Source organism: Bidens hawaiensis, unplaced genomic scaffold (genome assembly GCF_021521415.1).
Source record: "Bidens hawaiensis isolate Kalapana, Puna unplaced genomic scaffold, B.hawaiensis_p1.1 tig00034195_1, whole genome shotgun sequence".
Classification (NCBI taxonomy): Eukaryota; Viridiplantae; Streptophyta; class Magnoliopsida; order Asterales; family Asteraceae; genus Bidens; species Bidens hawaiensis.
Genome location: NW_027495900.1, coordinates 34,379 through 50,793, shown reverse-complemented (window position 1 = coordinate 50,793; position 16,415 = coordinate 34,379). Strand labels below are relative to the sequence as shown.

At 37.5% G+C, this 16,415-nt stretch overlaps 2 protein-coding genes across 2 annotated transcripts; both read right to left on the bottom strand.

Annotated features, from left to right (window-relative positions):
- Positions 1 to 8,466: 8,466 nt before the first annotated feature.
- On the bottom strand, positions 8,467 to 10,425 carry LOC143585869 (tetraketide alpha-pyrone reductase 2-like). The gene is made up of 6 exons (XM_077067549.1): positions 10,316 to 10,425; positions 9,474 to 9,646; positions 9,215 to 9,403; positions 8,966 to 9,128; positions 8,706 to 8,895; positions 8,467 to 8,635 (listed from the first exon to the last, which is right to left on the bottom strand). Exons 1-6 carry the CDS (start codon positions 10,419 to 10,421, stop codon positions 8,467 to 8,469), a joined length of 990 nt encoding a protein of 329 aa, XP_076923664.1. The 5' UTR covers positions 10,422 to 10,425.
- Positions 10,426 to 11,081: 656 nt separating this feature from the next.
- LOC143585873 (protein FLX-like 3) lies at positions 11,082 to 12,202 on the bottom strand. The gene is made up of 3 exons (XM_077067553.1): positions 11,593 to 12,202; positions 11,392 to 11,525; positions 11,082 to 11,289 (listed from the first exon to the last, which is right to left on the bottom strand). The coding sequence occupies exons 1-3, from the start codon at positions 12,054 to 12,056 to the stop codon at positions 11,198 to 11,200; spliced, it is 690 nt and encodes a 229-aa protein (XP_076923668.1). The 5' UTR covers positions 12,057 to 12,202; the 3' UTR covers positions 11,082 to 11,197.
- Between the last annotated feature and the right edge of the window lie 4,213 nt (positions 12,203 to 16,415).

The following is a 16,415-nucleotide window of genomic DNA, read 5'->3' as shown; positions in this document are numbered from 1 at the left end:
TCAAAGCAACCAATCTACCATTGAGTGTCTGAACTTCCTTGAGGGAGGAAGGAGAAGGCATGCGGGCTACAGCTTGGACTTTATCCGGATTAGCTTTAAAGCCCGCACCCGTGACAATTACTCCGAGGAATTTTCCTTCCTCCATCCCGAACGAACATTTAGCTGGATTCAGCTTCATGATGATGCTCCTCAAGGTTTCAAATGTCTCTTTGATATCCCTCAACATCTGGTCTTCCCCAACACTTTTGATCACAATATCGTCCATATAAACTTCCAAATTTCGACCAATTTGTCCTTTAATCGCTATGTCCATCAACCGTTGATATGTGGCACCCGCATTCTTTAATCCGAAAGGTATCATTTTGTAGCAAAAAGTACCTTGATCGGTGCGAAATGTTGTTTTGTCTTCATCGCCCGCAGCCATGTGGATCTGATGATAGCCTTTGTAGGCATCCAGGAAACATTTGAACTTGAATGGTGCCACAGCATCAACTTTGAGATCTATTTCGGTCAAAGGATAACAATCCTTGGGGCACGCCTTGTTAAGATCCTTGAAATCTATGCACATCTGCCACGTCCCATTGCTTTTGGGAACTATAACCGGATTGGCGACCCAGGTTTGATACTGAATTGGTCGGATGATTCCAGCCTGCAAGAGGTCCTGAACTTGCTCATTCATTGCTTTTGTTTGTTCCGGACCCATCTTGCGTTGTTTTTGAACGATGGTGTAAACATAGGGTTTACCCTCAGTTTGTGTTCCGAAATACTCCGCTGGACACCGGACATGTCCGCGGGCTGCCATGCGAAGACACCGATATTTTTTTACAACAGTTGCTTCAGAAAAGTCCTTACTATCTCGGAGATAGCATGTCCAATTGTTACAGTTTGATCAGGAAACTTCTTGTTCGAAACCCACTTTTCAGGCTCAGTTCGTTGAGCCTGTTTTGGAATCTTGCTGGGTTTTGAACTCTCGGTTGCAAAGCAGTGTCGATTGACATGAATTATTGCCACGCCGGTGGGTGTTGGAACTCCTACCGCGCCGTGAGCAGTTTACGGGTGAGAATTGAAGTCACCAATGGCTTCTCGTCCGAGGATGATGTCATGTTTCGATGTTGCCAGCAGAACTAAAAATTCAACCTCCTCAGTCCTTGAGCGAACTCCATCGCTCAAGGTAACCGGGAAAAAGATCACCCCACGCGGATGCATTATTTCCCCTCCGAATCCTGATACTGGAGCATGAATAGGTGTCAACCTTTCTTTATCTTCGTCATCCAATTGCTCAAAGCACTGTTCGTACATGATGTCCGATGTACTTCCAGTGTCAAAGAAAACATATTGGGAACGATAATGACCAAAAACATTAGTGATAATTAAGGGGTTTTTGTTACTGGGACCACCTTTGACTCGCGGAAAAATCACTGGTTCATTTTTCCATTTTTCCTCATCACATTCTCCTCTCTTTCCTCCCATCTTTCGTCCGCCTTGGATCATATGGACGTTCAAGTCCTTGACTTGTTTTTTGGATGGGCCCTGGTTGTCCCGCATAGGAGCTTTACCAGTCCCCGACCTTCCGTCTTTCACCAGGGGTCCTGGCTTACTGGACTTCACAGCCGCTTCGATTTCGATTTTTAGAGTATTGCATTCGTTCGTATTATGGCCAATGTCATTATGGAACGAACAATGCTTTTTATTGTCAAGGAACGATCTCCTTGTGAGCGGTTGTGGTTTTTGAAAATTTACATTCTCAGTGGTGAGAATCTCGGCGGGAGTTTTTGAAAGAGGAGTCCATTTGTTAGGACCTCGACTTACTGGTCCTGTCTTGTTCTTATTACCGATAAGGGATCTTGCATCAAATGGTTTTGATGCCTCTGTATTTGGCTGAAGTCTTGACCAGATTGGTCCCTTTGCCTGTTTATTGGGTCGTGAAGTTTGAAACTCAACTTTGAATTTTTGTCTTGAACTGTTGTTCCCCAATATTTTTTCAGTATTGGCAAATAGCTTTGCTGCAGTCATAAGATCATCCCACTCCTTTGGCATTCCATCATGGCCAGTGAGCGTACGGATCAATTCGTCACACTTGACATTCTTGTGGAAGGCACCGCAAAGCATGTCCTTGCTTATCCCACCAATGTTTAGACTTTCGTCATTAAACCTAGTAATAAAATCTTCAATGGATTCATTATCCCGGCGGACAACATCCAGAATTTCTGATTGGTCACGCGTGTGCTTCTTCTGTTGGCTGAAATGTTGTGAGAATTTCTTCACCAGATCATCCAAACTAGAAATTTGACCATCAGGGAGTTTTTCGAACCATTCCCTCGTTGCCCCTGTTAGTGTTAATGCGAACATATGACACCAATAGGGGAGCGTCCATCTGCTCACACCACCTACCGCCACGAAGTTCTGCAGATGATCGCTAGGATCAGTCATGCCATTGTATCTACCCACCGTTGTGGGTATCTTAGCATTGACAGGAAAGGGTGTTGTCGCAATGCTAGCTATAAATTTTGACTTTTCGGCAAAGGCTGCCGGACGGTATGGCTTGGTGAATTCTTCCTCAGCATCGCTGTGATATTCGGTATGGCGGACGACATCACGCAGAGGACTGCTTCTTGCCCTTGAACTCATCCTGCTATTACCCGTATAGAAGCTGTCTTCCGGGTGGTAGGTTGAGTCATAACTGTCATTTTCGTCCAAATAGGAAGGCATCCGAATGTCTATACGAGGACGAGGGCATAGCCTTCGTGGCTCAATGAATTCTTGATCAGTTTGTTGGCTATAACGAATTTAACTTCCTCTCACCGTTGGAGGAGGAGAAAGAGACCTCTGAGGAGACTCTTCGTAAGTCAAAGCACGGGCATGAAAACGTTCATTACGCACCCTGCATTCGTATTCAGTCGCCAAACTTTCTTGTTGCACGCGGAACCATTCATCCGAAGACAACATTCCTCTAGATCTGGATTCATGACGATGAGATCTCGCTAGTTCAGGGCCTCCAGAATCACCTTCCGGATCCATAATTGATCTAGTACAGCGAGTTTCTCACGTAATTCGTCCTTGACCTTCCAAATTGGAACCCTCCGGAGCCTTAACACGTCCCTAATCGGTGGGAGTTGGTCCGGTTGGTGCAACAACACGCTCAAGGGTACGACCTTCCGGCGTTACACCGGTGGCACGTGAACCCGAAGCCAAGCCACGTGCAAAAATACTGGAAGCAAAACCTTCGGGTGGTTCAGTATTATCGGCACGTGATTTTTGTACAGGAGTTCCCGTCGGCCCTTCAGGAAGTTTACTCATACTTTAAACGAACCGAAAAACCAACGAAGAAAAAATTGTGCAGTTCTAACACCAAAACGGATGGCGCCAGTGAAGAAACACGGATCCAATCCCCTGTTATGGGTCCTGGATCCAATGAGTCCATATGGTAAAATACGATAACTACTAACACAGTATGAGCACAACTTTCCAAAGTACGATGACCAGAACCTGCAAAACAGACACCGTGAGTCTCGTTACAGGAAGGACAAGGTGGGGGGTCTTCCTGTAACCACCCTCCGGCGTGAGAATCAGTAACGTTCGTAGTGAAGAAAGTACTGAAGTAAAGTAGACTAAGTGTAATCAGAATGCAAGTGAGTGAGTGTGGATGAATACCTCATGCAGGTTGACAATGTATTTATAGCCGAAGAAGGTAGGAAGATGATTGGGCCAGCTGTCCTCTTCTAGAAGATCTTCATAACTGCCTGGACGCGTGTCCTCTTATGATAGGTTGAGCTATACGTCCCATGTGCATAGTTATAACAACCCGGAAACGCGTCACCTAATGATAGGACGAATTGTATCCTGGCCATGTGCACGGTTATAACAAACTGGCCATGTGTCCTTCTTTCATTGGTGGGCAAGTCACGTACTATTCAAGTAACAATCGTGGACGTTCTTCTAGAGTGTAGTTAGTTATTGACAGCTGTCTAATTGGCATTGCCTTCCGGTCATATTGGCGGACCAATGTCTTGTCCTGCGGATGACTTCTGAGGGTGCCAGGATGCTTCCGCGCATGGTATGTGGACGTTCTTCCTCTTTCGTGATATGCGGGTGATCCATATGTCCCGCATGTGATATGTAAGAGGCTCTTTTATGACCCGCGGGTGGTACTTAAGGGTATTTGGGTCTTTTTTGGTACCATACCTCTATAGAAACGTACTTTGTTAACAATGGCATGCAATGACGAGCTGTGAATCTAATCCTCTTTGTTTTGTAATGACTATGATGATCTATAAATCTGAGTCGATTCTAAAAATTTTTTCATCTCTCGACAAGTTAACCCATTGACGTTTAATTAATTGTAATTGAAATGCATGTTGCTAACAAATTTTATAACCAAAAATACCTACTTAAAATTGTTATATGTGATGTCTTGATACCAAATATGTATCTATTGAGTGTTACCTATAAACATCATGCAAATGATAAGAGCGACAAGAGGCATGCAGTTACTGGAAAGCCACAAGCTAGCATAGTATATTTTTGGTAATAGACAGTAGTAAGCAAAGCATCGTCTCTTTTTGCAAAGCCACACAATAAGCCTACATGATATCTCTTTGATTAGTGCTTATGGAAAAACATTTCCCTTGATTTAGATCACTGCTTCATTTTCTCAAATTCCTCGAACAAATCAATGATTTACGAATTTAATTTCATTAGTAAAGTTATTTCATGTCATACGTTCAAACTCATCCAGTTTTTAGTTGTATGCTGTTAAAGATTGAATTTTGATTTGTCACAGGTCAGATGATGTGGACAAGGAAGAATACGAGGAACATATTGGGCTTTAGAAAATAAGTTAGGTTACGTTCTAGATCATAAGCAATTTGGTCATCCATACCCGGCACAATTCTAGGGTTCTAATCCACCACGAACAACCGCACCCTCTCCGACTTCAACTGTTGTCGGGCATATATTTCCTTTTCGAGTTTGATAGAGTTTGGTTGTATATGCTTGAATAATTTGTCTAAGCGATGATGACACATTGTTATTTGGAACGCCAACATATGTTGCAAACTTAACATAGATCTGAGCTACATTTCAAGTTTTTATGTAGTTTGGTTGTGTATATATTTTTCGTTTTCCTCTTAAAGGTGGTAAATACGACCCTTTGTCCATTTTTGAGATAAGTGGATTTATATTGTAGTGTTGGGTCTTTGAGCCGATAACAAAAACGACAATTAATAGCCTAAATTAGCAACTAAGATAACATCTTTGTATGATTGACTACTGAAATACTCGACAACATAGATTTTCAGATGTAGTTACTAGCCATATCGACTATGTAATATTCTTTGTGTTATCGTTTTAGATGTACTTTTGTTTAGGTGAAAGAATTTTCGATCAATATCGTAGTTCATTGTTACCCTCTACTATCAGAACTTTGATACACACCCGGATTGGTTATTTGCCTCTAAAACTGCATTATAGACACAAATCCGCGTAACACGCTGGTTATAAACCTAGTTATTACTTAAATAACACTAATAATTATCATTAAACATGCATTATAATATATATTTAATATTTAATATAGTAAATTAAATATGCATTAGATAATGTATAATAATTATTAATGACTATAAAAGACAATAATGTCTATAAAAACAATTTTTTTCAGGCATTATGTATTATACAATAATGTTGTATGTTGTGGTTTAACTAGCAAATATTAGTTCAAATAGCACGTCGTTGTTGTGTAGATAGAGAGACAATAAATAATCACCTCTTTAATGCAAACGTTATCAGTTAACTAATCACGACCCCGTTAAAATAATAATTAAATTATATAAGCTTAAAAATAAGTGGTAAAGTGGAGTGAGGTGGATATTTTAAAAGAAGAATAAAATTTGTTCTCTCTTTAGTATTTACTCCATCCGTCCTATTATAAGTGTCATAATTTAATTTTTCAAGTCTTTCTTGTTTAACTTTGATCGACAATATTTTTGTTTGTGTTATATAATACTTGATGTAAAATATATGAATGGATTGGGTTTTAGATGTATTTTATATTGATATAACTTTCATCAAGTATTATATGACACAAACAAAAATACTTACGGTCAAGGTTGCAAAAGAATGACTTGAAAAGTCAAACTATGACACTTATAATGAGACAGAGGAAGTATAATATAGTAAACATAATGTACGTACGACCTATCTTTGTACATAAAATACGAGCCATTATTGAGAGTATTCTCTCATATGTCAATTAATACCCATAGAATTAAATTTGGTGGCCACTTGCCAAGAACAAATCCGGTTTATGTGGTCCGGCTCCCGTTAAACATATTCCCCTTACTATCCACATATTCAATCCATGTCTATCAATTTGTCCGTATATGATTTCACTAGCAGCATCAAACACCTCTCATCAATGGGTATCACGGTCAACATGAAGAAACATTCAGAATTGATATGAACATATAGACGATATCATTACATTTTAATAGTATCAAACAAACAAACAAACAACCGATACAAATTCATGCAAATTATTCTGATATATAGTTGTACACATGCATAAGAGTACCTTAAGATTTTTCTATGGATCTATGTATTATTCATAGTTGTTTAGTATACATATCTACATTCTTAAAGAACAAATATTCACAAGTTGTTAATATTCTATATTGAAAGATTTATAGAGATAGATCTTTAAAAAAGTTAAAAGTTATTAGTTTAACATGAAACTTACGCGGTTGTTGTCCTCGTATACCTATACGAAATACATGAAAATGGTTTACGTGAAACCGTGTTTCAAGCATTAAAACAAGTACTCCAAGATATTTGTACTATAAAACTTACTAATCTTTATACGGCCTCAAGCAATTTGGTCGTATGTGACAAACCCATATGTGTTTTTTTTTTCTTTAACAAAACATCACTACTAAATTGGTTTTGGAAACGGTCACTAGGTTTTGCTACAGCTTTAACCAATGCATTAAAAGTACTATTAAGGAGTTTTACAGTAATAACCCATACGTTTTTTTTACCCAAAACATCACTATAAAAGTTCAATATAAGTATATAACAATAGCTTTTGTTGATAATTTGAACGTCATCGTATCCTCAAATAGACAACGAAGATGTGTTGAAATACGAAAGAGAGGAGACCAAAATGGAATATCATGGCACATCAAAATTAGGCCTCAGCCTATATTTTGAGTATTTGTGTAACTATATTTTTGTTCATGTCAATCTTCATCCACCATATGTTAGCAGTTTTTATGTGAACAAAGATCACCAATTGCGCTTGCCTATGGTTGATTGGTTGTAATAAACTTGAGGATTCATTGTCTTGTTTGATTGATTTAATGAAATTTTGTTGACTAATTAAGTTATCCACGTTAGTGCGTTTATACCATGCTTGATCCTCGTAGAGTCGTAACTGATGTAGAGGCACCCTTCGCAATGGAGTTGATGAATTAATTAGTTTTGTAAATAATATGCATTTATTTAATGTGATAGTAAGTTAATTTTTTTATTACACGGCGATTTTCTTTTATTTCGGTTACCGTACTCTTCAAATTTGGAGAGTCTCGATGCCCACTATGGCAAGACTATGTTGTCTTAATCAGACCCACGCTGGCTTCAGAGTTTGGCTTGGGCGTTTCCTCGGGAAACCATACCACCGATTGCCGCTTGACAATCGTTGTACCATCATAGGAGTAAAACTCTTTGGCGTAACACACGATGGACAGAGAACCCGGTAGGCTCAGGGTTCGAACTGACAAATAGTGAAATTATCAATAAACACTTCGACCACGTCTTTTACAGAGTGTAAATGTTAACCGCTTTACTGACCTGAAATAGGAAACCGAACCAAACCAAGATAAATTATTATCCAATACAGTAGAAACGGGTTGGTAATTGATTGAAACTGATGGTAAGAAATGGGTTTAGACTTTTGAGACAAACCATTTTTTAACTGGTTAACTAATCATAGGTTGATACACTTAATGTTAATAAAGTTAATTGCGGTAGGTTAAGTTGAAATGCAATAGGTTATTACCGGTTAATAACCGAATCGAATAGGCTACATAGGTTAGAGAATTTTCACTCAAAAATCGGTCAGCGATCGAACAAGTTATTTCCATTTGACCAAAATATCGGTTACGATTACTTCAAAAACTGGTTAACGGGTATTTGCACCCCTAGTAGATTCCGATCCCTCATTCAGGAACTGTCTCTATAAATCATATACTATGCATCGGGTTCGGGTCGAGTACATAACCAGGTATTTTTCGGGTTTGGTTCCTAGTTGAGGTTTTTATTGTTAGAACCCAGTCTGGTATCCCCAAAGGTCCAAACACAGATTGTAATAAAGGCCCGTTGGTCCAAAAAGCATAGCAAACCAAACCCAACCAAACCCTGCTTATCATTTATAACCCATACCCTGTTATTATTTAATCATCAAAACCTAACCTAAGCATGGCGGACCACCAACAATTCAAGCCAACAACCCAGTTTCCGGAAAATTCGAGTGATCTGCTCCGACCCTGAAGCCACGGACTCATCCTCCGACGAAGCCGATTCAGAAGAAAAACGCAGAAGAATTGTTTGCCTGTTGTTATCCCCCTGTCGGCTGCTACACCTAACGCCATGCGTATTTATTTGGTAAGCAAAACATTCAAGATCTCTTGAATAGGTTGTAAAAAGCTTACTTGTCTATATAAGGATAAGACGGGTATTTTAATTTAAGCATCTGAATGACCTCCGACCAGTGAGCCACCCTGCTTGAAACTATGAGTCTGCCTGCGGCCTCTTTTTTCTCCATTGCTAAAATATGAGCTGCCACCACATCATCTATGTGCACAAATCCTACTGTCGTGTTCGGGTATTCATCTACCAGCCCTGATATGAAACATCTGCAAAAGTTGTTTTCTTTTCGTGATCTCTAGTTTAAATGGCGATTTTTTGTTACCTTTAATGTAAGCAAGTATTAACTGAAGTGTGCTCGTTGGTTGCGGTGCAAGCAACGGGCCCACCACGTATGACGGGTTTACAACAACAAGATCAATCTCGCTCTCCTTTGCTACATTCCATGCATCTTTCTCTGCTATTGTCTTGGCATACGCGTACCAAAGCTATGGAAGTAATCAATAACTTTCAAATGATGATCGTCAAGACTAATTAACTTTTAAAAATGTAACGATAAAACAAATTTCCTTACATTGTACTGTTTGCGGTATTCAGTATCGCTCCAATGTGATTCATTAAGAGGAGAAATTTGTTGGGCATTGTAAAGGTATCTAACCGAAGAACAGGATGAGGTCAGCACCACCCGTTTTACACTCTGTGCTTTCTTGCATGATGTCAGCACGTTCATGGTTCCCTTTATGCATGGATCGATTATCGTTTCCTGTAGTCAATATCATTATGCTTGTAATATCATTGACTTAGTTAAACGCAATTTTGAAGGTATAAGTTGCCTGAATATTGTTGTCGTATGGAACAAGCACAGGAGATGCAGTGTGGAAGACCCCATCAACACCATCTACAGCTTGGTCAAAACTACCTTCCACCATGAGATCAGCCTTCATAAGCTTTAGTCTATCGTGGGCCCCTTTCATCTCCATCAGGTATCCAACGTTTTCAATATTTTCTGGCAAAATATCGAAGAAGAAATAGTCGCGTGGATGTCATTAAATCTGTCATAATGCTTGCTCGTGCACAAATAACTTGTCACCTTGAATTAAGATAGATAAAATTATAGCTCTACTTTGACATTGTTTTCACTTACATGTTAAGAACTTTGTCAACTATATGTGATTTTCATTTAGTTTCAAATGGAATTATGTAGGATATAACATCAATAAACAGCTGGAAAGATTAATATTCGAATGGAAGACGTACAGTACATTTGCAAATTGACAAACATGATACCCCATATTAAATGCCAAGTGACATATAGAAACATATCATCTATCAAATGACTCAAATGGTGATTAACAAGATTTGAAAATCACCATCCAAGTCTTATCAGAAATGATGTATTCTTTTAGACTGACTTGTCTCTTAATGTGATTTTGAATGTTATAAGGTGATGTTGACAAACAACCACATATAGGGAGTGCCACAGTAAATACAAAATTTGCCCTGCTCATTTACTTTATGTCCATTTTTGGCAATTTGAAAATCTACTATAATTACAATTGACACACCATGAGTGCTGATAGTTTGTTTAACGTATTATTTTGCATATTTGTGGTCATTGCACAGGTAGAGTGCTTCAGAATACTATTCATTTGAATATTCTGTTCCTTTGGTGTACCTGGATTCCTGACGGTGGATCGAACAGTATGACCTTGTTCGAGCAACGATTTGATAATGTACGCTGCTATGAAGCCGGTACCACCCGTCACACAGTATTCCGGCATTTTTCCTGCTCTGTTTGCTGGTACTTGCAGGCTATAGCCTGCACTTGTATATATAAGAGCTGGTATGCATCTGTAGTTGTATGACCCGAGAATGTTGAAAGAGCATGTAATGATCGTGCATTGACAGTTGTACTGTGGAATGTGAAGCAGTAAGCACTTGTATCTCATGCATTGGTTGTGGTAGTGTTTTGGCTGTTTGGTGGTAGGCAGGTGCAGGTGGTGACTATTTGGTTTTTAGCAAGTAAAGAAACTATGCGCTTTGGGTTTGGTGGTGATTAGGTGAGTATTTGGTTTGTAGCAGGCGTTTTGTACGCCTTTAGATGATGCAATCATAATCACATGATGAAGCCAATTCAAAAACAGTTTTTATACCTAAAACCAACATAAACAAATGACCGAATGAACATGCATGATGACATGTTTCACTTGTTCTGTATGATTGAGCAACACTTCCACCACTTTCAATTTTGGTTTGGGTTAAATAATTACTTATAGGAACATTAGACACGGATTATGGTTAATGCCACACTTGCATTCAACCTGCACTAGAACAATAATTGTTTGTGTGCTATTTTACCACACTTAACAACTATAAGCCACCAGGCATCTTAACAAAGACCAGCTACAATAATCAGACCCAAATTACATAATTAACCCATTACATAAAAGTAGCTTTGACTTTAACTTGACTAGTTTTCAACAGGCAAAGAGAAAAAAGAAACTCCACTACAACCAACCACCCAAAGATGTTACTGATATCAATGATGTGGCGGCCCTCAAGGGTCATATGATCCCCAACCACCACCATATCCGCCACCTGAATACCTCATATTAGGGCTTCCACTCAACATTCCATATCCTCCACCACCTGCATTCACATTAAAAAATGAAGGGTATTTGAGACATTTGCCGTTTTTTCATTAAGAATGAACAACTAAATTTAAACTAATAAATATGCGAAGAGATGTACCAAGTCCGCGTGCTCTCATCTGCTCCCCTCGAAGCTTCTCTATTTCACGTGCCATTGAAATAAGATTTTTCTCCATTGCTTCCTTTTGAATTAAATGTTCCTCGTTTGTTTTCTTCACCGTTTCATATTCCCTCCTACATAAACATGCTAATTATTATATTAACTCGAATCAATAGAAAACTAATCAAATAAATATAATACCTCATTTCCACAAGATCTTTACGCATCCCATCAATATCATTCTTAATAACCACCACCTGTTCATTCTCAGCTCTCAATCTACCATTATCATTAGTAAGAGCATGAACTTGATTAGATAATTCCTGCTTTAACTGCTGAGCTTCGTTTCTTAAATGACTAACATCAGCCCTTAAAGGCTCGGTCTCACGAAACTCAGCCTCAAGCTTCATTCTTCTCTGAATTATATCCCGGGCCCGTGCTTCTCTGTCAGCATGTAGTTGGGGGATGATCTGACCTAACCTATGAATCTCATCTTTGACTGCGGTCAGCTCCCTCTGAAGAATCACATTTTCTTCAACCACGTGTCCATTTTCCGCCTGGAGTTCAAGTTCTTCTTCAAGAACAGCAGGGTGAGGCGGGCCACGGTGCACAACATGTATTGGGCCGTCATGGGGCCCTCTAGGCATACGGTTTCTTCCAGACATTTTTGACTACCTGAAAATTCTCCTATCTGCATGAAAACATTAACAAACAACTTACTCATATGATTCGGTATGTTATGTCTTTCAACCTAAACAGCATTACAAATTAATGATCTTCTATACGATTCTAAGCAAGAAAAACAGCAAATATGTGGTTTTTTATTTGTGTAATCATAAAACAAACACATTCATCTTAACTGCATTAGCTATGGTTAATGTATACCCAAGAAATCCAATTTCTACTACCAAGCACATACATTTTACTTTTTGTGCATGTTCTAATAAACTCAAAATCTGTTAAACACCATTTCAAACACGTTGATGTACTTTAGGGGTGTAAACGAGCCGCTCGTGAGCCGTTTTTCAAGCTCGAGTTCGTTTATTATTATTTAATTATTTTGGTTATATATTTCTATATAATCAGTAACATACATATTTATAACTATCGGTTTTATAATATATATTACTTAATAATTTTAACAGTTATATAAGTATATATAATCAAAATTATATAAATAACAAGCTCGTTTAAGCTAGGGGGGCGGCTCGAGTTCGTTTAAAAATGAGCCTAAACTAAAAAAAGCTCGAACTCGTTTAAGCTCAGCTCGATTTGAGTTGTTAACAAGGCGGTCTTGAGTAGCTGACAAGCGGAACGGCTCGTTTACACCTCTAACGTACTTAGATCAAACACATCACTTGTACAATCATTCTGCAAAGCATGTGTTTTGCTAAACTAAACCATTCAAATCATCCTAATTCCACTCTGCTCTGAAACAATCCTGCAAAATTATCTCTAAACATTGTTTCTGGCTATTGAGATACTCTTGCCTCGAGACCTAAGGCAAACTGGCAAAAGCTGCTAGCCCTTTTTGAATACCAAGTTTTTACATTCATAACAGAAATAGATCATGGGTCATGAAATTATTATTATTATGATTATTCTTGACCCGTTAATAAGTCTTTCAATTATTAAACAAGAAATAATATGTGAAGGAAGATCATGAAGAAACTAGACATGACTTATTACTATATATTACTCTAATTAAAATCACACTACTTTAATCTTAATCCTGAATTTATTATTTATACAACATTCTTGAATCATGGCAAGAATTAGGGCCAACTGGGTTTCTGAGTTTGATAAAACAATTTGAAGAAGACGAACTTCAATTCAATTGGCATCAACAACACTCTAGAATTCATGAAAATTACCTTCAAAGGAAGAAGAAGAAGAAGAAACCCTAATCGAGGAGGGTAAGTTACGTAAATGCAACACAAGTTATTTCCTTTTTCTTTATGAAACAATCTATTTTATAAAGGTTTACTTTTCTTTATTTCAAATCACAAATGGAATGTATCAATCATAAAAGAGTTTTTATAGTAAGGCCGTTTTTGATAATTTAAATCAGATCTTTAGCTGGAGGTATCCAAATGTCTTTTCACTTTTTATAGAAGGGGTGTTATTTAACCGCATGTCATTTGTCTTGCCACCATTACGTATGATATGGTATAGAAGCAGGAAGTGACAAAAATGGTTTTTACAAGAGTTAATCTTGATAACTCTTTAAACCGGTAGAGTTTAAGTTTGAGTCGGTTATTCAAGTTTATTGAGTTGCTTAAAGTTCATTATAATTATCTTTTTATTAGAAGTAAGAGTTCGAGCTATAGTTGATTTAGGTTAAATAGATTGATAGGCTCAATAATTTATGTGTAGTTAAGATTTTTTAGTTTTATTATAATAAAGAAAAGATTCGAACGAGTTGTTCAGAATTGTGTACTTATGTTTAATTATCGGGGCGTAATTTCCAACATTTATACCTAATAATACAACGTCGCACACATTTCTTGTACAGGCAACAATAACCAAAGATCAGCGGGAACCTACGTGGGTGATGACTGATCAAAGGGAACATTGTCGAGTTGGTAGGGTTTCACAGTGGTACTTCAAAAGAAACGATGGAGATGTTGGCTCTGTTAGGGTTACTCGAAAGACCATGAGTTGCATTACAAAGAAGTCATCGGGCATGGTAATTATCGCGCCTTACGTTTGAGTAAAATAACCATTTTAGTACCTCCGCTCATGGATGCATATTGAAAATGCTTGTTGAAAGTTAAAAGGTTTTTTTTTCATAAGTGAAATGGAATTCCTGGCATAAGCACTTACAACTATGTTTCTCATTTTCTACAATTTACCATTTCCAGACTTATAATAATATGTCAAGTGTGTTTACACATCATCACTAATAATATTTGCTTTTAATCGTAAGAATTAAGGTTGAATGAAATTGCAAAATAATATTTGCTTTTAATCGTAAGAATTAAGGTTGAATGGAATTGCAATCGTAGATATTTGCCTTGATTGTTCTTATTATACAATTTGATCATACGATTATGAGTAACATGCTCAGTTGAGAAAGTATTTAGATAATAATGAAAAGGTATTAAGAAAGGACGGAGGGCTCTGATGTTTAGAGAGAGAGAGAAAAGGGGCTGAAGATGACAAATTCAAGGAAGGGGTTTGGTAAATAAGACAAGGAGACGAAGATACGTAGCAGAAGAAACATAATTAGCTGCCAACATAAAGTTAAAGTTGTACTATGAGCATCAAGATATGTAGCGCTAGAACAGTAGAGATTTGTGATTGCATCGTGACTTCACAATAAATAAATAAATAAATATATATATATATATAAAATGACACTAGGAAATTATATTCATCTTATGATAAAAATGTTTTATTTTTTGGTTAACTTTTGAATGTTTTATTGGAAGGTGGCTTGTTGTTATCAATAGAGATCAAAGATTAAATGATATATGATAATCCCAAAGGTAGAGTTTTGTTATTTTTTCTTTATTAAAGAAAGGTCTTTCTTTTGTTTATCTTTAACTGAACAAACGACCGGACACGAAATGGGTTTTCATGTTCATGTCCATTTGTTTAGAAAAAGAATGTGTTTGTACTTGTTCATTAATTGTATAAATGAACAGTTCACGAACGTAAATGAACAAACATAACTTGAACATAGATGAACGAACATAACTATAACTAAGTTGAAACAAATTAAAAGTAAATGTGACAACAATGTGTTAGGCCTGAGAAAATATTTATACTATATAGAATCTTAACGATGGTTATACAAGTAGACTAAATATAATTGGCAAATTGGAATAAATAATCCTAACTTTTTGTAAGTCCCTGTTCCTGGTGCCATACTTTGGCGTTGGATTTACTTATAAACACAGTTATAAATATCATAGTTAATTAAAACTTTTCGCGAAATACAAAACTTCAACATACATTTCATATCATAATAAAAACTTGTCTTAAATAAACATCAAGCATAATAACATCATAAGTCTTCAGATGCCAATTTCTTATTTTGTTGTCATGTGTCCTCCTCAAGCCAGCTGTCTCATCCTACTCACCCGCGTGCATACTAAAAGTCAGCTACGCTGAGTGAGTTCTAGATAATTAGGCAAGATACATGCATACACACACTTTCATATACGCATCCGAATATACATATCCGATACTTTACCTGTTACCTTTCTTTCTTACATCCATACAAACATTCTCTCACATCATCACACTTTCATACTTTCGTACTATCTATTATGTCTCAGATATTATTAGGGTCTGGTCCCTTCTGTCTCAGATATTATTAGGGCCTGGTCCCTTCTATCTATACAATCTTACCTCCTTTTATATACATACACATTCCATACATACTTTTCTTTCCATACTCATTCCATACATACTACGCATTACCTTTCTTGACAATACGTGCAATATCCGAAGATCGTTCACGTAACGACAAGTAATCATTCATAACATCAATAAATATAACTATCACATCTATCATCATAGCATACACTTACCATTTAAGGTAAGTGTATTAAAATTCACATTGAGTATGCAGACAACCCTGAAAACATAACAAGGAAGTGGGGCTAGAAACTCACCTGAACTCGGTTCCTCTCAGAGTTAATGGTAACTCCTTTCTTTAACTAGGGCGGGTAACTTTATAACAATTACACGTATCAATTAACTATCACTACCCATATCGAATTTCTAGTTTAATTATAACCCTCAACAAACAGGGGTTCGGGGGCAGCGCCCCTGGCAATAGGGTTCTAAGGGCGGCAGCCCCTAGCGGGGGTCCCAGGGGCATAGCCCCTGGCTGGGGTTAAACTGCCAGGTTAGCTTGGAAAAATTTTATTTTCATTAACTGTCTTGACTCAAATTTCATTAAAATTCTTAAATTATTATTTTATTAGCTAACTCATTCGTTATAACGAATGGTCTTTGTTTAAGCAGCATTCGCTGTCTCATTCGTTATAACGAATGGTTCCATTTGTTAT